The 24,300-nt window shown below is 39.5% G+C and overlaps 1 protein-coding gene across 1 annotated transcript in view; it reads left to right on the top strand.

Annotated features, from left to right (window-relative positions):
• The first annotated feature begins 1,787 nt into the window (after positions 1-1,787).
• LOC126976174 (uncharacterized) overlaps positions 1,788-24,300 on the top strand; it is a 32,189-nt gene continuing 9,676 nt past the window's right edge. Inside the window, exons 1-6 of the mRNA XM_050824409.1 lie at positions 1,788-1,994; positions 2,177-2,377; positions 20,236-20,322; positions 20,937-21,047; positions 22,751-22,961; positions 23,973-24,043. Coding sequence (XP_050680366.1) covers positions 1,830-1,994; positions 2,177-2,377; positions 20,236-20,322; positions 20,937-21,047; positions 22,751-22,961; positions 23,973-24,043 — 846 coding nt within the window. The 5' untranslated portion in view covers positions 1,788-1,829. The remainder of the gene's footprint in view (positions 1,995-2,176; positions 2,378-20,235; positions 20,323-20,936; positions 21,048-22,750; positions 22,962-23,972; positions 24,044-24,300) is intronic.

Here is a 24,300-nt window from a genome sequence, read left to right as displayed (position 1 = left end):
ACTTCTCTTTATCCTTTCTTCTTACAATGAGACGTTCAGTCACCTCCGCGTCAGATACCGAGGATTCGGATAGGGGAAGTTCGTCTGCTGGTTCTGCGTCGCTCTGGCCGTTCTTCGGCCTTTTACCTGTACGCTTCCCCATGGCGATGGGGAAGCGCACTTAACAATTTATATATACAAAAATCGAATATTTATAAACCAGGATAAACAATTTACAAGTATGAAAAATAAATGCACTATGAACAATAATTTAAACAATTTTTTTTGTATAAGCGCGCCTTCCTTCGTTCACTCGTTCCCGCCAAAAAAAAAACGTGAAACGTAATTATTACTATAAACAATGAACCAAAGAATATACTACTCTGTAACGAGAGAAGAATCGTAACTCTATCTAAACTCTATAGAAAAAATAGGGAACCATAGCTTTTTTTAAATTCAAATGAATATCTTAATATTCATAAATAATTGTAATTCTTAAGTAATTTTGCCTGATTGTAATTGCGACTTTGTAAAATTATGCAATATGGATGTCTGAAATAAATATTTATTATTATACTCTTTATTATAATTTTATCTTATTTTCTACATATAAATCTATAACATATTTATAAAAAAACAATATTACAAATATAAATATAAAAAATAGAGTCCCACCGGCGCGTTGGTTCACGACAATTCCACTGATGGTTAGGGCGACAGACTGAGGAACTTCCGCACGATGCGTGCTGTTTCCAAAACAGCTGCTTTCTGTAACTGACCCTTAATCCAGTTATTAAGCCAGAGCCTCCTGAGATGATGGTCGAGGCTCTATGCTATAAGATAGTTTACGGGAACGACTATTGGGACAATTATTTTTGAATCAACATCCCACATGTCAGTAACCTCGTATGCTAGGTCTAGGTACTTCGACAATTTGTCAATTTCAGATTTCACAAGGTTATTATCACACGGAACGATCAACAATAAATGCCCGACGCTCTAAGCGATCTACCAACACAATATCAGGCTTAATAGCAATGATAGTTCTTTATTATTTAGTATTATTATTATTAGTATAACTGAACGTAGTGTTTAAATTCTCTTTGAACACAGCAACACATCTCTTGACACCTGGTTTTGTGGTACGTCCATGGGTGGTAGCCTCGCCACTCTCCATCATATTTTTATGACATTATGGGACAACACAAGCAGGATGTTCAGCTGATGGTAATTGATATGCCTTCCCCACTACAATGTACTGCCACTGAGGATTCTTGAAAATCACAAAAATTCTGATTGGTACTACAATTGCGGTCATCTTCATGAGACAAAAGATGTTAAGTCTTGTTTGTCCAGTAATTTCACAAGCTACGGTGCCCTTCAGACCGAAACATAGTAATGCTAACACATTACTGCTTCAAAGCAGAAAGAGGTGCTGTAGTGGTAACCATAACCTAGCCGGCATCCTGTACAAAGGAGCCTCCCGGTCATCATGTGTGCCTCTTTTTGATGCCATTCCTAACACTTCCACCGCTTCGGAAACAAATGGAGCTCTGAGAGAGAGTTTGGTATCTCTGCATTTTTTTTTTTTGTGTTTTATAAAATATTCAATATTGTACTGTCATTGTTATTGCTACATATATAAAGTATGTGTGTATGTAATGCAATTGTAAGAATATAAAATAAGTTGAAGTGTTAAGTGAACTGTGAAATGAAAAGTATACATATTTTGATAATAAAAATGACTTGACTTAAAGGTCTTAGTCGCCAGGTCATAAAATTCCAAAAAAAAAAAACATATTCTGCTGTTGTTTATGTTGTCAATGCAGATTGCAATTGTTTAATATTTTATGGTTAAATATTTTAAGAATGAAGTAATAAAAAGCCCTAAGATAAGTATATGCCAACCACAGCTAGTAATTAGAAACCTGAATTTTATTGCTTATAAAATAAATAATATATTAATTGAAGACGCAATTATAATGTCTACTTTATGTGTAAGACTTCCATACAAGGTAGGTATTTAAATTTATATTGTGTATAATTAACGCTTACGTCTTATGCAATAAAAACAAACATAAATAATCAATATTATTGTTAATTAATGTTAATTACATAGAGATTGGAAACATAAATTTTCTAAGCACAAACTTCACAAAAGTCATATTTTATGTATAGTTATAATTTTAATTTTTAGTTTGCTCAAGAAAAACTTTTTTATAAGTTAAAATCGATGATTAGAGAGCACTTCATTATCTTGTGCACGGTTAAGAAAAAAAGTGTAGTAGAGTGTTATATAAATTTAAATCCAAGACTGAATCCTAAAAAGATGTGCGATAAAATGAACAAGAGTGGGCAACATGGAGTATTTGCGTTTGTACCTGACATTCTTCCTAATGTAAGTATAATTTTATTACACACTTTTACATCATACTTTTAGCTTATAATCCCACAATATCATCTTCCCATCATTTTACTGTTATAGTACAAGAGTCAAGACCACCACTTAATTCTACAGTCACATGTTTTTCTGTATAAAACTAATTTTAAATGAATGTTGAACATTGCTAAAAAAAAATTGGCCGCAATTACCTGTATCTAATTTGAGTATTAATTTTCTGATGTAAAACGCAACTATATTATGGTAATTTTTAATACATTTTATGTCATTTTAAAGGAAATTATATAAAGAATTGAAAATAATATGGTTTTCACCTCTCAGTCAGTCGCAACATTTGGGTGACCAGGTATGAACAGGTATATTATTGTTGATAATTTACATTTTATAGTCACCTTTTTTTTTATTTTAATACAAAATTGAAGTTTTCTATTTACTATTTACCATGGTTGCCAGTTAAAAAAATTGCTGCAAGCAGAGGTTGCCATAATTTCAAATAACAATTCTAACTCCACTTAAGTCTGAGCAATGCAGAATTGAGAAGTGGGATCTTGTACTATTTGCTTTAAACAACAGTTATTTAATATTTTATAAGTGGTAGTTCATAGAGCTGACAGTGGGCTAAATTGGCATTTCCATAGTATAAAAAAGCACACCGGAGTACCGTCGTGTTGGCTTTGGTTGACACACATGTGGTGTTTTTCGGAGTATATTTTTGTTGAAAAGTGGCCGTTTTTTTTTGTTTTACCTATTGTTTATTGGGGGTGGTGTAATTTAGTGTGTTGGGAATGGAGGTGGAACCCCCTCGGGTACCACCAGACCCCGATGGGTCTAGAAATATGTCTCGACAGGCTGCCTCCTCTCGGAAGCGGCATGTCAAATCTGATGAGCCTGCTTCAGAAAGTGGGAAAATATCAGGTTAAAATCCGTCTGTACAAACTATGTACACGCATCCTTCGTTCTCTGAAGGCCCTAAAAGTTACAGTAAGGATGACAAAGGTCCATTTATAGTTCACGTTTCCAAGGAGGTCTCTGACCCATCTGCAGGCACATCTATCCGTGCATTGAAGTTTGGACTGTTCCTACATCAAAATAAATTCACGCACATTGTTAAGGACAGAGTAAGTGTCGAATTTTCAAACGCTCAAGCAGCTAATGACTTTCTAAGTAACCAAATTCTGACTTTGACAAAATATAAAGCAGTAATTCCGACTTTAGGGGCTAGTCCGAGGTATCCCTGTAGACTGGTCTATGGAGGACTTTGTCGAATCCCTAGAACTACCGATTGGCTGTGGCGAGGTTTTGAAAGCCCGCAAAAACATTGAAGGTATTGTCGAGTGGGTGCCCACTCAATCGGTTGTTTTGACTTTTAGAGGCCAGATGCTTCCGTCCAAAATTTTTTCATTTTATACGTCCCTTCCCGTAGAAATCTATAAATTCCCGACTATTCAGTGCCTGAATTGCTGTCGTTTTGGCCACGTTAAAGCACAGTGTAGGTCTAAGCCCAGATGTTACAGATGTGCCCAGGTCCACACAGGTGAGTCCTGCGATGTTCCAAAAGAAAAAGCTTCCTGCTTGCATTGCTCAGGCAGTCATTTTGCGTCGGATAAGAACTGTCCAGAGTTTTTACGCCAAGAAAACATAAAGCTTATTATGTCTCAGGATAATATATCGTATTTAAATGCATCGGCTCGTTTCCCCCCAGTCCGCAGGTCATATGCGGAGATGACAAGGGAGTTCTTCTCCTCTCCTACATTCTCCCCTCAGCCCGTTAACTCTTCCCAACCTACCAACTCATCTCAACCCAGCTCCAGCCCTAAAAGATCCTATCGGGATACAATTATTCGTTCTCCTCGCCCCCGTACCCCCTTAGCAAAGGGTTACAATAAGTAGGCCCATGACGATATCATCAATCTCCCACCCTCCTCTCTACCCAATGGCCAACCCGACTTCCTTCAATCCCAAGGAAAAATGTTAGAAGACCTTTCGTCATTGCTCCTCAGCATCGTTGCTCCATTCAGCGAACTTCCATTACCGCCCAACGTTGCCCAAAATCTAACCCGTCTTTTTAAGATCTTGAACAATGGCCCCAACAGTTCTTCTGCAATGGAACTGTAAAAGTATCCGTGCTAAGAAACAAGATCTTATATCATTAATTAACCTTAATAGCCCTGTTATAATTGCCATCTCGGAGACATGGCTGAGGCCTGGAGCCCGATTTCGGGTCCCAGGTTTCTTCTGTTTGCGGGATGACAGAGATGACGGCTATACTAGACAGGTAGTGCAATTTTCAATTTGTTCTATTCCTATCACCCCTCACAGTAATCAGATTAATGCTGTTGCTGTGAGAGCTGTAAATACTTCCTTCCTTTCTTTGTATATTCCACATCCAAGCCCCTCCCTTTTTCCAGAAATTGAAACTATTCTAACTTCTCTCCCCAGCCCCACTGTGATTATGGGTGATTTTAACACCCTGTAGGGGAGCTACAACTGTGACGGGATTGCTCCGTTGTTGGTTGATATCTTTGAGGATATGAATCTTTGTATCCTGAATGATGGCTCCCCGACCCGTAGAGTTGACTCCAATCAGAACCAAAAATCGGCAGTAGATCTATCCCTATTGACACGGGAGTGGGTCAGGGATTGGAAATAATACTCCGCTTATAGGAACGAGTCTTTATTTGGGTTCACTTTTTCTGAACTTGCAATTCGCCGGTCTGCCGCTGTTCCTCTTGTGGGCGGCGGTACCTTCAACGCGTCACACCGCACCGAACACTAAGTCTCTTCTATCTTCTTCCTCTTGGAACACTTCCACTTTTCACTACTTCTTCTTTTCTTCTTCTTCTTCTTTACACTTTCGAGTCAGAACTAGAACTGCCGTAGGACACGCTTAGTACGGCTTATATACCCCCGGATAGTCAAAGCCAAGATCTTGCAAACTTCTTGAAATACTTGTGATTCGAAGTTCAGCCCTTGGTCACTGTGTAAATGTGGACATTCAATATGGCTTATCACGATGGTTCTTCAGGTGGACCTGAAGAACCATCGTGATAAGCTCTCAGGATCTCGTTCACCTTCTCCCTGGGAACGACCAGTTGCAGATGGCAATCCTTTCCTTGCGGGGTTTCCCATTTACGGCAGAGCAACCCGTCATGCATCACCAAACTGTTCCATTGTGCCCAGAGACTCTTGGTAGCCGTACTGTGTCTAGCCACTTCAGACCATTTTGGTTTAAGTGATCCACTTGCTAGCCAATGGAAAAGTGGTTGAAGATCCTTATCATTTTCCTGAGCTCTCCTCATTGCATCGTTGCTCCAGTTCTCGTCGATCGAATCTGTTCTGATCAGCCGGATCATAAAATTCTCTTTCTCCTCCTGACGAATGCAATGTTTGCATTCCATCGGACAAGGTCTTCTAGATAACGCATCTGCATTTCCATGACTTTTTCCTCCTCGATGCTCGATTTCAAAGTCATACTCTTGAAGTTGCTCAATCCATCTGGCCACTTGTCCTTCCGGATTCTTGAATTCTAGTAACCACTTCAAGGCGGCATGATGAGTCCTTACGAGGAATTTGCGACCCAACAAGTACTTTTTGAAATGTTGTAATGTCTTCACCACGGCCAACTCCCTACGAGTTACACAGTAGTTTCTCTCCGGCTTTGATAAAGATTTGCTAAAGTATGCAATTACAACTTCTTGATCTCCTCTCTTCTGAGATAGTACTCCACCAATTCCAGTGTTGCTAGCATCAGCATCCACTATGAATCTTCACTCTGTGTCAGGATATCCGAGGATAGGTGATTCACATAGTCGTTTCTTCAACTCTAAGAAAGCTTGTTCGCATTCTTCATCCCAGGAAAAGGCTCTTTTCTCCTCCGTCAGTCGATGTAAGGGCTTAGCAACATCGGAAAACCCTTTCACAAAGCATCGATAATAAGAGCATAGTCCTAGAAATGCTCTCATATGTGTCTTTTCTGTCGGCGTCGGCCAGTCTTTGACAGCACTTATCTTGGCAGGATCCGTCGCAACGCCTTGCTCCGAGATAACGTGCCCCAAGTAATTCACCTGACGTTGAAAGAAGGAACATTTCTTTGGACTCAACTTCAAGTTGGCACCCTGCAGTTTTGTGAAGACTTTTTCGAGCTTCTTAAGATGATCTTCAAAACTTCGTCCCATAATGATTATGTCATCCAAGTAGACAAGGCAGGTTTCTCCCAACATACCTGCCAGCACATGCTCCATCAACCTTTCGAAAGTAGCTGGGGCGTTGCATAATCCGAAGGGCATTGTTTTGACACTGCCCTGGGACCGGGCGACCCAGAATCAGGCTAGCCTTACCCTGGCATGCGGGGCTCTGCTGGGGTGGACAAACCTTTCCCTTGCTATTCGTGGGAACGCAATGGAGACTAATAAAAATAGGTTATTTCACCAAAATGGCGGCGATGTGGTTCGCCACCCATCACGTCTCGTTACTCGCGGGGGCGAAAAGCGGCCCATGGAGAGCCGCTTTGCTACGTTGAATGTAAGAGGAGGAGTATGTCAGATGATGGATGAACGATCCATAGATATTCTGTGCGTGAATGAAACGAAGAGGAAAGGATGTGATACCACGATTCATGGTCCCTACACGGCATACTGGTCCGGAGTCCCCCAAACCAGTCGAGGCTGTCAGGGAGTTGGTGTGATTCTTTCCGCTCGAATAGTAGAATGTGTGATAGAGCATGAATGTGTTAGCCCAAGACTCCTCTGGATTAGGTTAAAAGTCGGACTCACTCGCTTGTTTATCCTTGGGGTCTATGCACCGACGGATCTGTGCGGAGGTGGGTCATTAAAAGCCAAAAAAGAGAGAGAGGAATTTTGGGACAGTATGAGAGAGGTCTTGAATAAATGCGGAGAAAATTAACGGATCGTGATGTTAGGGGATTTTAATGGGTGGGTTGGAGTAAAGCGTGATGGGTATGAAGGAGTTCTGGGTACGTTTGGGGACGAGAGAGTGAATGAAAATGGGAAAAGCCTGCTTGAAGTATGCTTGGAATGGAATCTTTGCGTGGCCAACACAATGTTTAACCACAAATAGATCCATTTGTATACAAGAGATGAGGGTGAGTCTAGAAGTATGATTGATTTTGTAATTGTAGATGAAAGACTGAGAAAGAAAGTACTAGATGCTCGGGCATACCGCGGTGTAGGCCTCGACACAGACCACTTCCTGGTCATAGCCCGAATGCGCGGCCTTTTTAAACGTTGGCGACACCGACGAGCTGAGCCTACGAGTGTTTTGGACAGAGTAAAAGTGGAAAATCTACAAGAAAAAGAAAGGAAAGACGAGTATGTAGAGAAACTGAAAGAAAGTTTTAAAGGCATAGAAGAGATAGGTGTGATTGAAGATTTGTGGGAGACATTTAAGAAAGGGGTCGTGAATGTTGCTGTTGAGGTATGCGGGGTAGCTAAAAGAAGGAAAGGAAGAAAGAACTATAATTTGTGGATGGATGAAGAGGTACAAATGGCGGTGCAAGAAAAGAAGAAAGCTTGGTTGGATTGGTTAGCAACAAAAGCTAACCAAAAAGTACAAAAGGCAACGGATGACGAGATAAAGGAAGCAAGAACGAAGTATAAAAGATTGAAATCAGCAGCGAAAGCAGTTGTGTCTAGAAAGAAAGAAGAACGAAAGGATGATTTTGATAGGAGGCTCACTGAAGATTTCTAGTCAAACATTAAGTTCTTCTGGAAATCCATCAAAACAGCCAGAGGAAAAACGTCTACCTCGGAGCTCAGTATAATCAGGAGTCAAGGTGGGAACATTATAAGAGGAGAAGAATGTGTGCTAAAGAGATGGAAAGAGTATTTTGAAAGTTTGTTTGAAAGAGAGGAAGTGCATGAACAACATCCGGCAGCTTCTATTTAAACTAATATAAATGTTGATGAAAGTGAGATAAGCATGGATGAAATAGTGAAAGCATTGAAAAGTATGAGATTAGGTAAAGCTGCAGGGTATGACAGGATTACCGTCGAGATGCTGAGGGCTGGTCAGGGCATAGTGGCTAGCCAGCTGTACCGCCTCTTCAATTTGTGCTGGCGAAATGGGCAAGTACCAGGAGACTGGTGCAAAGCTGTAATCGTGCCATTGTATAAGGGAAATGGGTCACGACAAGACTGCAGAAATTACCGCGGTATAAGCCTTCTCAGCGTCGTCGGTAAATTGTATGCAAAAGTGTTGATTGAAAGAGTTGTGAATGAAACAGACGAAAAAGTATGGGATGCACAAGCGGGATTTAGAAAGGGAATGGGATGTACGGATCAGGTCTTTTCCTTGCGGTGCATAGCCGAAAAGTTTTTGGCTAAAAACAAAAAGGTCTATTGCGCGTTCGTGGATCTAGAAAAGGCCTATGATAGAGTGGCGAGGAATGAATTGTGGTCAGCATTGTCCACGAGCGGTGTGAGCAGTGTCCTCATACGAGCAATGCAATCTCTTTATAGAGATTCTAGTGCTTGTGTAAGGATAAACGGGGCATACACTGAATGGTTTAATATCGAAAAAGGTGTTAGACAGGGATGTGTAGCGTCACCGTGGCTGTTTAATCTGTTCATGAACAATTGCTTGACAGGTTTAAAAGAGAATGACAGTGGTTTGAGAATGAATGAGTTACTCGTCAAATGTTTTCTCTATGCTGATGACCAAGTATTACTTGCATCTTCAGCCGAGGAGTTGCAAGAGATGGTAACTGCTATGAATGGAGCTTTTGGTAGAAAGGGAATGAAGATGAATGTAAAGAAGACGAAAGTGATGGTGCTTGAAAGAGATGAGGTAGTGACAGACTGCAATATCGTGATTGGAGATGAAAAAATTGAACAGGTGAATGAGTTTGTGTATCTGGGTTCTAAATTTACAAGAGATGGAAAGTATGAGAGTGATATTGAAAGAAGAGTGAATGCAGGAAACATGGTGAATGGAGCTTTGCACTCCTTTATGAACAGTCAGAAGGTGTCTAATAAGGCTCGCTTGGCTGTGCATGAGGGGGTGTTGGTTCCAACACTCATGTACGGAAGTGAAAGTTGGGTATGGCAGAAGAAACATGAAAGCAGAATAAATGCAGTTGAGATGAGAGCGTTGAGAAGTATGATAGGAGTTACACTGAGTGACAGGATAAGAAATAGTGAGATAAGAAAACGTTGTGGTCTGAAAGAAGATGCTGTGACAAAAATTGAGAACGGTATGCTGAGATGGTTTGGACATGTCGAGAGAATGAATGAAGAACGATTGACGAAGAAAGTGTATAAGGCCAGTGTGAATGAAAGTGTTGGAAGGGGTAGACCTAGGCGGACGTTTCAAGATCAAATCAGGGACGTCTTGAAAAAAGGCCAGGTCAAGAGTACCCTAAACCGGAGAGCATGTATGAAAGGAATAATGAAAGTGGACGAAGCGAAAGAAGTATGTAAGGATCGTAGCAAGTGGAAAGAAGTGGTCTCTGCCTACCCCTACGGGAAAGAGGCGTGAATTTATGTATGTATGTATGTATGTATTGTTTTGAACTGCCAAAACCCTTTTCCGGTTGAAAAAGCCTTCTTCTCCTTGTCTTTAGGGTCCAGATCGACTTGCCAGTAGCCACTTTTCAAATCAAGAGTAGAGAACCACGTCATGCCACAAAGTGAATCTAATGTGTCATCGATTCTTGGCAATGGATAACTGTCTTTCTTAGTTACATCGTTCAAACGCCGATAGTCCACACAAAATCTAGTTGATCCATCCTTCTTCTTCACCAGAACCACTGGAGAACACCATGGACTCGATGACGGTTCTATCACACCATTTTCTTTCATATCCCGAATCATGTCTTCCACTTCTTGTTCGCGTGCAAGCGGAATACGTCTTGGTCTTTGTCGTATCGGAACAGTGTCTCCTGTGTCGATCTTGTGTTTCACCAAACCAGTTCTTCCGATGTCCCCGTCGTTCTTTGAGAAAATCCCGGAGTAGCGTAGCAGGAAATTTCTCGCTTTTATTAACTGTAGCTTGGTAAGATTGTCCTTACAGCTATCCAGAAGTTTCTGTATGTTCACATCCTGGTTTGCAGCTACGGTCTTCCTCCCTTCTTCACACTTTCTTAACCAAGCTATCTCCTCACAAGCTCCGATCACTGTTCCCTTCCTAATGATTTGCTTGTCCTCATGAGGATTAAACACGGGAACCATCGCAATCAAATAAAAATACCCATATCGGACAGTGATATACGCTCGTGTCGTCGAATTGCCAAACTTAACCCCTCATCTGACAGGCCTCGAAATGTACTTGTAACACTTCCATCTGAACGTCACCGTGATGCAATTATATCAGGCGTCAAGAGATACAACAGAGGTAATCCGATGGATCACCTAAATTCCGTTCACATCGGAGTTAGTGGAGATAAAATACCTATTTTCGTGGGTGAACACCTTTCAAAGCAATGTAAGGACTTGCATGCAGCCGCGCGACATCTGGCTAAGGATAAGGGATGTAAGTACGTATGGGTTAAATTCGGCCGAGTATATATAAGAAAAGACGACACCTCACCCGCTATTTACATTAAAGATATCATGAGTCTTGAGAAGCTAATTTTGTGATATATATTACTTATTGTTTTGTATAAATATTTAGTTTTAAGGTTATACGTTTATTACGTTATTTGGATTTTTAAATATCAGTTTTTTTTATGAAAATATTTTATCAGAATGTTAACCGAATAAGAACTAAATTAACGGAATTGTACAAAAATATCCTAATTGAGAATTATGATATTATCTGTTTATGCGAAACAAACCTAGATAGCTCTTTCTCTAATAGTGAATTTGTGGATGACAGGTATACCGTATTTCGTAGAGACCGCGAATCTACTTGTTTGTCAAAGCAATCCGGTGGGGGTGTTCTGTTAGCACTTAAGAAAAATCTATTTGCAATTAGACATCCCGAACTTGAAAGCTCATTAGAGGATATATGGATAACAGTACGAGATAACCGAGGACCTCGTGGATTTAACTTAAATATATACCTTGTATACTTACCTCCTGATCTGAATGTCACTCAATGTCGCACTTTTTATGATAATTGTTGTAATAGGCTTTTAAATCTAAACAATTCTAAAACTATTATTCTCGGTGATTTTAATGTGCCTGGTATTATATGGTCATGCGATAACATTTCCATTCCTCGTCTGTGCCCTAGTAAAGCCTACGATACCAAATCTTCGCTACTTATTGATCTACTGGAGGTGGGTGGCCTGTCACAATATAATTATGTTCGCAATTCAAATAATCGTACTCTTGACCTTTTTATGACAGATCTGACAGACGTATCTTTATCTGAGAGTTCCCCATTGTGTGTGCCCGACCGACACCACCCAGCCATTGAGATCGATGTGTCTATTGAATCTAATATTAAAAATATACAAAACAAATCTATTATGGTGCCTAACTTTCGTAAATGTGACACAAAAAGTTGTATACTACAACTTAATAATAACACATGGGACAGTATTTTAAGCCATAGTGATGTCAACTTGAGTGTTAAATATTTTTATGAAATACTTAACGGCACAATAAAAAGAAACACAAAATATAAGCGAATAGGTCGATTGAACTATCCTATTTGGTTTTCAGAATCTTTGAAAGCCTGTATAGAAGAGAAAAATCGTATCCATAAAAAATATAAAAAAACCAATAATCCGAGGGACTTCGACGAGTTTCGGTTATTACGCTCTAGGTCCAAGGCTCTGATTAAGGCTTGTTATAACTCATTCCTTTTAAGTGTGGAAGAGTCGCTTAATAATTCAACCAAACTATTCTTTTCTTATATTAAAAGTAAAAGACTTGGACCGTCAATCCCCGAGACCATTAAGTTTGGTGACAAAATTGCAACTGGTGGTGAAGCCGCAGCCGAACTCTTCTCCGAGTATTTTTCATCAGTTTTTGAACCAGATAGGCACATGAACGATTCTTTATCAAGTCAGCCTATTAATTATCCTCTATTTTCAGTGCACATATCTAAAGAGGATATTTTAAAGAAACTCAATGCATTGGATCCTAACAAAGGAGCTGGGCCAGATGGCATTCCTCCCTACTTTATTAAGCATTGCTCAGAGGCTCTGATAGACCCTCTTTACTTGATTTTTAACAAATCTATACAAACTGGTGTTTTTCCTCATGCTTGGAAAGAAGCACACATCATACCAATACACAAATCGGGTGACCCTAGCGACTGTACTAATTATAGGCCTATAAGCATCTTATCCAGTTTTGCCAAAATATTAGAGTCCTTAGTTTACGACCACCTATACCACCACTTTATCCCGCATATCACTCAGAAGCAACACGGTTTCTTAAAAGGAAGGTCAACCGCCAGTAACTTGATGGAGTATACAGACTTTATTTGTAGAGCTTTCAACGATCATGGTCAAGTTGACTCTATCTATACTGACTTCCAAAAGGCTTTTGATAGAGTAAACCATAGAATATTGGCCTGTAAATTGGAAACTATGGGTCTGCATGGTTGCCTCTTACGTTGGATAAAATCTTATATATCCAATCGTAGTCAATTAGTAGCTCTGAAGGGATTCTACTCACGACGAGTCTCTATAATATCCGGCGTTCCTCAGGGATCCCATCTCGGCCCATTGATGTTTATTATATATATTAATGATCTGATCCCTAGGCTAAGAAATGTTTCCCTGCTTTATGCGGATGACCTTAAAATTTTTAGTCGAATTAAAACTGTTAGTGATTGTATTAATCTACAATTGGATCTTGATACTCTACTCGATTGGTGTAGTGCTAACAGTATGAGTTTGAGTATAAAAAAATGCTCCATTATATCTTTCACTCGTATTAAAAACCCAATTTTATTTGACTATAAAATTGATAATATACCACTTGAGCGGAAGTTTGTTTTACGAGATCTAGGTATTGCTTTTGACTCGAAACTAACTTTTAAATATCACTATGAAGAAATAGCCAAGAAATGTAATAAGCTATCTGGCTTCATATGCAGAGCTACTAAAGAATTCAAGTCACCAAATAGTTTACTGTTACTCTATAAGTCGCTAATCCTGAGCCAAATCGAGTACGCCTCCATTGTCTGGTCACCTCAATATAATACATATACTGATATGATTGAGTCTATTCAAAGACGTCTTCTTCGCGTATTGACGATTAGGTTTGGTCTAAAAAGGGAGCTGACTACATATGAGGAAAGGCTATCTCACTTCAAGTTACTGAGCCTCGAGAGTCGTCGCAAATTGCATGGCCTAACGACTTTATACAAAATACTGGATGGCACAATTTCTACTTCCCTCTTGTCGAATATCCATCTAAGAGTTCCCAATCGGTCTTCAAGACATGAACAGCCTTTTATCATTCCGTTCTGCAATAATAACGTGTCCTTCCAAAACCCCATCTATAGAATTTGTCGTCAATACAATGCACTACTACTCGAAATCAGTGAAGTACCTGACATCCACAGTTCATCTGTTTGTAAATGGAAATCTAGTTTATATAAATTCCTTAATTAGTTTAAATTTTTAAAAAAGCATCTTAATTTAACTTCCATAATTATTTCCATAAATATTTGTCCAAATATATATTCTCTCTATCTTTTTCTTTTATAATACTACATTACCTAAAGTTAGTTTTAAAATCGCTATTTCTGTTGTATTTGCATAGTTATCAACTTATGCTAAACATGCTGAGTACACACCCTCGTGGAGTTGCAGCCTATCTTGTATTTAGCTGATAGTTTATTTTTTTTATTATGTATTTGTTGTAATTCTGTTGTGTGTACCTATTAAATAAATAAAAAAATAAATAAATAAATCTGGGAGTTACCCACAACAGTCCTGGCTGGGATCCATGTCGTGTCCGATGTCTCCCTTTCTATTATAGCGCATTTACAAGGTCTTCCTCTGTCATCTCTTGGCAGGACTACCGGTACTAGGGTCTGCGATCTCGGATTTAAAGTAGTGTCTCTTAAACACAACACTTTCCCAACAGTTCCGCCTTTTATTGGAATTTCTTCACATCCATGCTTCAATACACCATGTTTCATGTCAATGGTACACTGATGATTTCGATGAAAATCCAACCCAATGATGCAGTCATCTGTGATATCCGCGATTACCACTTTTTGCCAGTACAACGTATCCCCGATTTTCATGGCCACGATCTTCTCTCCCTGGACTGGTATGCGCTGGCCGGTAGCTGTTGTGAGTGTTAAGTTTACATTTTCTCGCATATGTCGTCTTCCGATGCTCTCTAGTCTTCTTTGGCTAACGACTGTACGTGAGGCTCCCGTATCCAAAGTGAAACGGCAAGATTTTCCATTTATCATTCCTTCTATAACTAAAGTGTTTCCGTCACATGTCTGCTTAACGAAGATCCTTGGGGCTTTGCTTCTACCGGCCAGCGCCCACCCCACTGCCCTGGCCTTTTCCTGCTGCTCCAGCGGTGATGTTGAGACCGCCGCTTCCTTCCTACCTTGCGTTATGCTCTCACGCCTGGGGCAAGTGCTTCTAACGTGTCCTCGCGCCCCACAACCATAGCATGCTGGGTTATATGCTTGCCTTCGGCTGGAATCTGCTGGTACAATTTTGCGGAGTCTCAACCCCCGAGAATCGTGGCGAACTGCTTCCACTTCCAACTCATGTGCCACCGCTTCCTTCAAGCTAGTATGATGACTCAGTCGTACGGCTGCTCTTACTTCGGCGTCCCGTATTCCATCGATGAACACTTGGAGCAACATTTCTTCTATTGCAGTTGGCGACGACTGATATGCTTTACGCACTAGCTTCTCATGCAGAGTTTCGTTGGCCCTTTGACTGCGGTCCTTAAGCTGCGCCCGATACACATACTCAAGGTGTTTATCGCCATAACGTGCCTCCAACGCGTTAAGAAGGTCCGTATAGGTTACTTCCTCCTTCCCAGCGCCGAGTGCTTCCAATACGGAAAGTGCTTCATCACGGAGCCACTTGCTCTTCTGACCGTCTCTAATTGTAGCTTGAAGGCGGCCCAGGAAGACTTGCCGTCGTAGGGGGGTACTTTCAAACTTCTGGTCGATGTGATTCCGCAGGTGACTCCTGGGTTGGCTGAAGGACCCCCACACACGACCTTCCTATTGAGCTGATGAATAGTTGCTTCCATCTCCCCCATCTTCCTTTCCACAGTGTCAATCCGGGCTATCTCCTTTTCTACAGTATCAATCCTGGCGATCTCCTTTTCTAAAGCGTCAATCCGGGCGGAGGTTTTCTGCACCACTGATAAAATTTCCTTGGAGAGGCCTTCATGCAGACCTCGCAGCTGCTCCTCCTGTCGTCGCGCTTGCTCCTCCTGTCGGCGCGCTTGTTCCTCTTGCAAGCCCCGCAGCTGCTCCTCCTGTCGGCGCGCTTGCTCTTCCTGTCGGCGCGCTTGCTCCTCCTGTCGGCGCGCTTGTTCCTCTTGCAAGCTCCGCAGCTGCTCCTCCTGTCGGCGCGCTTGCTCTTGCATCATGGCGGCCATCTGCTGCATGAGCGCGCTGATATCTACGGCAGGAGCCTGCGGTGCTGACACGGTCGCACTGAGTCCAGAGCCGGATGCTTGTTGTGACTCGTCCTCTGCCGCTGCAGCTGCTCCCGCTCGCGTGGTCACTCCCTTCTCGTTCCTGGGCACTAATGGCATCTTTGCAACCCCACTTCTGACACCAATTGACACGGGAGTGGGTCAGGGATTGGAAATAATAGTCCGCTTGTAGGAACGAGTCTTTACTTGCATTCACTTTTTCTGAACTTGCACTTCGCCGGTCTGCCGCAGTTCCTCTTGTGGGCGGCGGTACCTTCAACGCGTCACACCGCACCGAACACTAAGTCTCTTCTATCTTCTTCCTCTTGGAACACTTCCACTTTTAACTACTTCTTCTTTTCTTCTTCTTTTTCTTTACACTTTCGAGTTAGAATTAGAACTGCCGTAGGCCACGCTTAGTACGGCTTATATACCCCCGGATCCGTTCTATTTTCAAAATGATTCTCCCATTCCATCTTTAAATTTTAATTGTACCAGAAAATTCTTTTAACTATTTTCATCCTGCTTACACATTTTCCATCCCTTTTTTTCTGTTCCTTCCTTTAACTTCACAAAACCCAAAAAAATCCATACACTGGTAGGTGTATCGAACCCGGGTCTACAGCGTCTAAAGTAAACACTTTTCTGTTTGCTCTGCTGAGCTACGAGTAATGCTGACGGAGCTGTTGAAATTAACAATGTCTTGAAGTTTGACAACTCTCGTCATATACTTCGAAGGGTTGCTACGCAACACTATCTTCAACTTCCCTTGCATCTCAGCTATCCTGCCAAACTCTTCCTACCACCTACTTGTGGTAGCGACCACTTCCCTATTTTCCTTACTCTAAATAATAGGTCAATTCCTCTCCCCAATCCTAACCCCTTACTAAAATGTAAATTGCGGAACGCAGATTGGTCTCGCTATGCTCAAACCTCATCTCAACCCAGCTCCAACCCTAAAAGATCCTATCGGGAGACAATTATTCGTTCTCCTCGCCCCCGTACCCCCTTAGCAAAGGGTTACAATAAGTAGGCCCATGACGCTATCATCAATCTCCCACCCTCCTCTCTACCCAATGGCCAACCCGACTTCCTTCAATCCCAAGGAAAAATGTTAGAAGACCTTTCGTCATTGCTCCTCAGCATCGTTGCTCCATTCAGCGAACTTCCATTACCGCCCAACGTTGCCCAAAATCTAACCCGTCTTTTTAAGATCTTGAACAATGGCCCCAACAGTTCTTCTGCAATGGAACTGTAAAAGTATCCGTGCTAAGAAACAAGATCTTATATCATTAATTAACCTTAATAGCCCTGTTATAATTGCCATCTCGGAGACATGGCTGAGGCCTGGAGCCCGATTTCGGGTCCCTGGTTTCTTCTGTTTGCGGGATGACAGAGATGACGGCTATGCTAGACGGGTAGTGCAATTTTCAATTTTTTCTATTCCTATCCCCCTCACAGTAATCAGATTAATGCTGTTGCTGTGAGAGCTGTAAATATTTCCTTCCTCTCTTTGTATATTCCACATCCAAGCCCCTCCCTTATTCCAGAAATTGAAACTATTCTAACTTTTCTCCCCAGCCCCACTGTGATTATGGGTGATTTTAACGCCCACCACACTTTGTAGGGGAGTTACAACTGTGATGGGTTTGCTCCGTTGGTGGTTGATATCTTTGAGGATATGAATCTTTGTATCCTGAATGATGGCTCCCCGACCCGTAGAGTTGACTCCAATCAGAACCAAAAATCGGCAGTAGATCTATCCCTATCTTCAACTTCCCTTGCATCTCAGCTATCCTGGCAAACTCTTCCTACTACCTACTTATGGTAGCGACCACTTCCCTATTTTCCTTACTCTAAATAATAGGTCAATTCCTCTCCCCAATCCTAACCCCTTACTAAAATATAAATTGCGGAACGCAGATTGGTCTCGCTATGCTCAAACCGTGGATGCTTTGTTGGACTCCCTTCGTGATCTTCAGTGTGATGGTAACCTCTTGACTTACTATGAACAGTTTGTCAAATCTCTTATTTCTTCGGCCGATTCCAATATTCCCCTCCCTGGTGGGATGGGGAATGCAAAATATTATTCAAAGGTTTAGTGAGAAGTATCCTGGAGTATTGCTCAGTGATTTGGTCTCCAATTTATAATGTTCACCGTGATAGAATAGAGTCAATTCAGCGGCGGTTTGTAAGAGTTCTGTGCATGTTGGGTGTTAGACGTAAAATTCCCGAATACTCTGAGCGCTTACGTAAATTTAACTTGCATAGTCTTGATAAACGGAGATGGGTATCTGATATGTGCGTCTTACATAACATTGCGAATGGTTTTATGGATAGTCATCTATTAAGTTTGATAAACTTTAAAGTTCCAAACGATCTGTGCGTATTCCATGTTTATTTTCGATCAATTCCTCAAATAATAATGTATCGCATAACAACCCGATTATGAGAATTTGTAGAGAATTTAACGAAGTGTGTGCTGATTTTGATATATTCTTTACAAATATAGACATTTTTAAAAATACTCTTTATAAAACTTTCTAGTTTATGTAAAATAATTTAATGTTTAACTAAATTTCGTTATACTGTTATTACTATTGTGTCCACTTACTAATTTTTTATTTTTTTTTACTGTATTTGGTGAATGATGTGTACAATTTTAATTTGATCTCAGGATCATAAAAATATGCTGTACTTGTTATTAGATGATAGTTTATCTTGTTATCTGTTATTGTACCCACTTGTAAATAAATAAATAAATAAATATGTAATGTAGAGTGTATTTTGTATAATATTGTGTTGTTCCAGGCTAGAAACTAATCATATACTATTGTATATGATTAGTTTCTAGCTAGTGTTATTACACTATACTCAAAAAACCTGCCACTTATAAATTATCCAAATTAAATTCATACAAAATTTCCATTCATAACGTGTCTCTTCAATTCCACTCGACATTGGCGAAATAATTTGCGCCCGACTGGTGCAGCCACACGCCATATCACAAAAATTGAATTGAATTAGACTTACACCAGTGTGCCCCAAGTTAGATTGTTACATACCATATACTAGATTTTTTCTTGCTTGGACATTGAATCAAATCAAATCAAAATAATTTTATTCATATAGGTCAAGGAAATGACACTTACGAATGTCAAAAAAATATTTTTCTTATTGAATCTACCGCTACTTCGTAAAGGGTTGAGCTAATGAGAAGAAGTAGCAACAAACTCATTGCCTCTCTATCTCTTTTATATAAAGGTTTACATTTCCATCGATCTACAAATCATTTCAATTACAATATAATATGTAACATGATGCAATAAACATACTCAAACGTCAAAAAAAAAGTAAGTTAAAAAAGTAAATGTAAATTAATACAAAAGTTATTGAGTACAGTAGCTGCATCATCCACACACACCGTAAATAAATAAAGGTAATCTGTGAGCTTTTTATAAGCAATTATAAATATATATATAAAATATTGAAAAGAGCACTACCATCTAGTACAATTAGTGAAATGTTCTAGATCAGGCTCCTAGTACTATTAGTACACTAGTACATTAATCTATTCAATACAGTTTTGCGGTTAGTTTAATATGATTTGCCTTCATACTTTGCAGGCTTAAGACTGTCATTCTATTAAAAACATAGAATATAAGCGCTGCACTATTCTTTAATTTAAGAACTAATTAGAAAGTACCTACTAAGTATTAACAATAAATTTAAGAAAACTCCCAGAAATAATATAATGGTGATCACACAAAATTCAAAAAATAAACTAAATATATTCTATAAATATAAAGTCCTAATCCCTGATAAATAGAATATGGGAGGATTGCCGAACTTATAGTTGTCTTACTCACTCCTATGTCCTTCGCTTCGCGTCTCTGAATCATTAATCTTTTCACCATTCTATTAGCAGGTTCATTCTCATTCTGTGTCAGGAATTAATTCCTAATCATACTTAATACATGAACTACACAAGTCTATCGCATCTATCAAAGTGTTCGGACAACCTGGGACTAGATTATGATTATTTTATAGCAATAACAATCATAGTACAATGTTGTAAATTTTAGTAAACACAAAAAAGAATGCTGGGAGAGATTATAGAGAGAGAACTTTCTTACGCCACTTCTTCTCTTCACTCGTTTCCGAAGCGGTAGTAGTGTTAGAAGTGGCATCAAAAAGAATTCTAAAAATATCAATTTTGAGAAAATAAATGCCATTTAACAGTGAATATTGGTGCCTGCAAGATTGATGTAGATGAAGTAATTTAAATGTATTGTAAATTTTTAGTATGTCAAAAGAATGCTAATGCATAAATCTACACCAAAAGTTGTTTCGAAGCCTAATACAATGGGAATTCACCTTTCAAAAGATCAGGTCTGTATAAATACATTTTTAACTAATTTTTTAGATCATTTAATTAGTTTAATATGATTTGATATTTATAATATGACTGCTTTTTTTATACATAAGACGGGCAAAACGGCAAGAGGCATTCATGATGACTGGGAGGCTCCTTTGCACAGGATGCCGGCAAGGTTGTGGTTACTACAATGTTCTGAAGGGCACTGTAGCGAGTGAAATCACTGAGCAAACAAGACTTATCATCTTATGTCTCATGAAGACGAGCGCAATTGTAGTACCAATTAGAATTTTTGGGATTTCCAAGTATCCTGAGTGGCACTACATTGTAATGGGGAAGGCGTATCAATTATCATCAGCTGAACATCCTGCTCATTATGTCCCTCATAAAAAAAAATATGGGAAGTGGCGAGGCAACCGCCCATGGACAGACCACAAAACCAGGTGTCAAGAGATGTGTGTGGGAGTCTGCTCTTTTCTTGAAAGTATCTAAGCCATTTCAGTTCGGGAAAACCTATATGGTATAGTGGCTATATATCCACTATGTTATGTTTTGTTTTGTTTTGTTGTATTTAGTTTATGTTTTTGGTAATTTGCTCCGCACTATCATCACACATTTAATGTTACAGATGCTGCTATGTGCCCTTGATGAAATAGTCAAAGAGCTGTTGTTCAAATATACTGGATTATTGAAACTCAGTAGAGGCATCAATCATATGTTAATGGATACACTGTGTATGGTATGTAAACAGTTGCATTTTCTAAATAGAAATTACTGACATGTGATCTATATATATAAAAATGAATTGCTGTTCGTTAGTCTTGCTAAAACTAGAGAACGGCAGGACCGATGTGGTAAATTTAGGTCTTGAATTATTTGTGGAAGTCCAGAGAAGGTTTAAAAGGTGAATAAATAGGAAAATGCTACTAAATTATATAAAAACAACAAATTTGTTTTTCCTTTGATGTGTCCATACATAATTTCTATGAGAGAATTTATTGACGGACGGTCTGACAGTTCTGCTGTGAAACAATTTCATTACGACAGCAGGGTGCATATTTTACGAAGTAACTTTTGATGTTATGATATATTATTGAAAAATTCATATAAAAACATTATTTTATTTATTATATACAGAAAAAAGTCTGTCGGGTCAGCTAGTATTATAATATAAAAGGTATTTAGAGAATTCAGAACATTAATTTTTAAATATTAAACTATAAATATACAACAAAGCATTTGATAAGCATTTGCCATTATATTGTCTATGTGTTTGTGTTAGGGTGCCATACCTAAAACGTTTAAACGGAACCTTATTGCTAAGACTCTGCTGTCCGTTTGTCTGTCTGTCTGTCACCAGGCTATGAATCATCTCATGTACTGTGATAGTAAGTCAGTTGAAACCTTTACGAATGTTGTATTTCTGTTGCTGCTATAACAACAAGTACAAGAAAAACAAAATATTTTTGTTTATCTTTTTTTTTTCTTCGTGTTAACATTATGAGGAATGATGATCCGACTTAATTATCATGCATAATAATAAGCATAATCTTGGAATGGTCCAGTAAAACTTAAAATTCGTGCTTTTGTTAATACATTCAGATTGTATGACTATATTATATGTAGAAGGTGGTAATTTAAATACACACAATTCCTATAATTATTGTATTTGGGCAGAGTTTTCACTTAGAATTCACAATAAGTAATGGATACTCAAACTTAGCACTTTAGCTTATATAGGGCACGACAGCCAACCATGATAATGCTAAAAACTTACGCGAATAAAATTAAAGTTAATTTAACTAAGGATCTGAATATAATATGCTATTATAGTTATATCTGAACATATTTAAACTAAAGTAATAGTAATAAAGATAATCCTCGAGAGTCCTCTCAGGTGTTTGGCCACACTTCGGCACTCCATGATGTGGTATGTGGCCGTCTCTTCTGTCTCCACGCGAGTTGTGCACAGGGGTCTGTTGGTGACATCTTTATTAAACAGATGCTGTGAGTTTCACCATCTTGCCAAATTCCACCTTCGCACAACACGCCACAAGTTAGGATATCATCCCCACCATCTGGATGTGTGGCGGTCCTCCACAGTGCGGTTTTCAAGGAACTTTCTTCCACGTACTACAAAGCTGTGGAATGAGCTTCCTTGTGCGGTGTTTCCGGGACGGGACGACATGGGTACCCTCAAAAAAAGCGCGTACACCTTCCTTAAAGACCGGCAACGCTCTTGTGATTCCTCTGGTGTTGCAAGAGAATGTGGGCGGCGGTGATCTCTTAACACCAGGTGACCCGTACGCTCGTTTGTCCTCCTATATCATAAAAAAAAAGTACGATATATATGGTAGTGCCTCTTTCGTCTGTCTGCATCCACCCATCTCCATCTAGTATTTATGATGTAGGCTGACATATGTATGTACATTTTTTTTTTAGAAAATAGTTGACCGGTTGAAGCAAGTTGTAGAGACGTCAAATGCATTGAAGGACCCGTTCCAGCTGACCAGCGCGTACCGGAAGGCTCACCCGCACTTCACTGACTTCCAGTTCATACTGTCCAACCTTCACATGCTGGAACACTCCAGTGGCTTGGCCCGCTCTCAGCTCAGCGAGAAGGATCTGAGCACGTTGAGTGTACAACCTTACGGTAAGATTTTAACCTTAGATCATTTATACGTAATGATACACTGTGACAGCTGTGAGAACGCAAAAAAAATGAGGTTGACAGTTAACCTCTATTTTGAGCAATGCACGCACACTATCACAAAGTGGCATAAAAATCGCGAGTATAAGACATAACACTAACACTCTCTTGTAACACCAGAGGAATCACAGGAGCGTGGCCGGCGTTTTAGAAAGGTGTACGCACTCCTGAAGGTCCTAAATTTGTATTGGTTAAGAAAAACCACAGCTGGTAATTGTATCTACAAAGTGGCTGTGCGAGGCAAGACGCCAAACCCATGCTTGTAGAATGACAGAAGTCAACATGACGCCTGTGGAGTTGGGATTCAGATACTGGTATCTCTCTTAAAAAAGCGGCCAAGTGTGAGTCGGACTCGCTCATGAACGGTTCCGTAGCAGCAAGTAACATAATATAAAAGTTATTGTAGTTCGTTGTAACTTGATCGATGTTTTAATAAGTGTATTTAAAAAAAAAACTACTTACTAGGTCTCGTTCAAACCAATTTTCGGTGGAAGTTTGCAGGGTAATGTAGGTACATCATATATTTTTAGTTTTATCATTCTCTTATTTTAGCAGTATATCTCGCACAAACTATTCAGTTAAAAAAAAATGATATTAGAAACCTCACTATCGTTTTTGATGACCTATCCATAGATAAAAACCCACACGTATGGGTTTGATGAAAAAAAATATGAGCTTTAGTTGTTAGTATGGGTAACCCCCAAAATTTATGGTTTTTATTCTATTTTTGTAAGAAAATAATAATGCGGTTCACAGAATGCATCTACTTACAAAGTTTTAACAGTATATTTCAGTTTTGAAAAAAAGAAATTGTGACATATGGACGGACGGACAGACAGACAGACATGATTAATCTATAAGGGTTCCGTTTTTTCCCATTTGGCTACGGAACCCCAAAAAATATCTTCCTGACCCTCGACATCAATAATTGGTAATTGTTCACCATGTTTTCAGTGATCGGCGACATTCCGTGTGAGCTAGCCCGTAGTGCCTGCAAGATGTACTCCGAACGAATTATTCAAAAGGTACATATATGTTGCGGTCTATTTCAATAATAATATTGACACACTTTTTACACAAATTATCTTGCCCCATATTAAGCATATATAGCCTGTGTTATGGGTTACAAGACAATGATATATTTAATATAATATACTTACTTAAACATACATAAATACATATTAAACATCCATGACTCGAAAACAAACATCCATATTCATCATATAAATGCTTGCACCTACCGGGATTCGAACCCGGGACCTCTAGCTTAGTAGGTAGGATC

Source organism: Leptidea sinapis, chromosome 39 (assembly GCF_905404315.1).
Source record: "Leptidea sinapis chromosome 39, ilLepSina1.1, whole genome shotgun sequence".
Classification (NCBI taxonomy): Eukaryota; Metazoa; Arthropoda; class Insecta; order Lepidoptera; family Pieridae; genus Leptidea; species Leptidea sinapis.
This window is presented reverse-complemented; position numbering and strand designations above follow the sequence as displayed.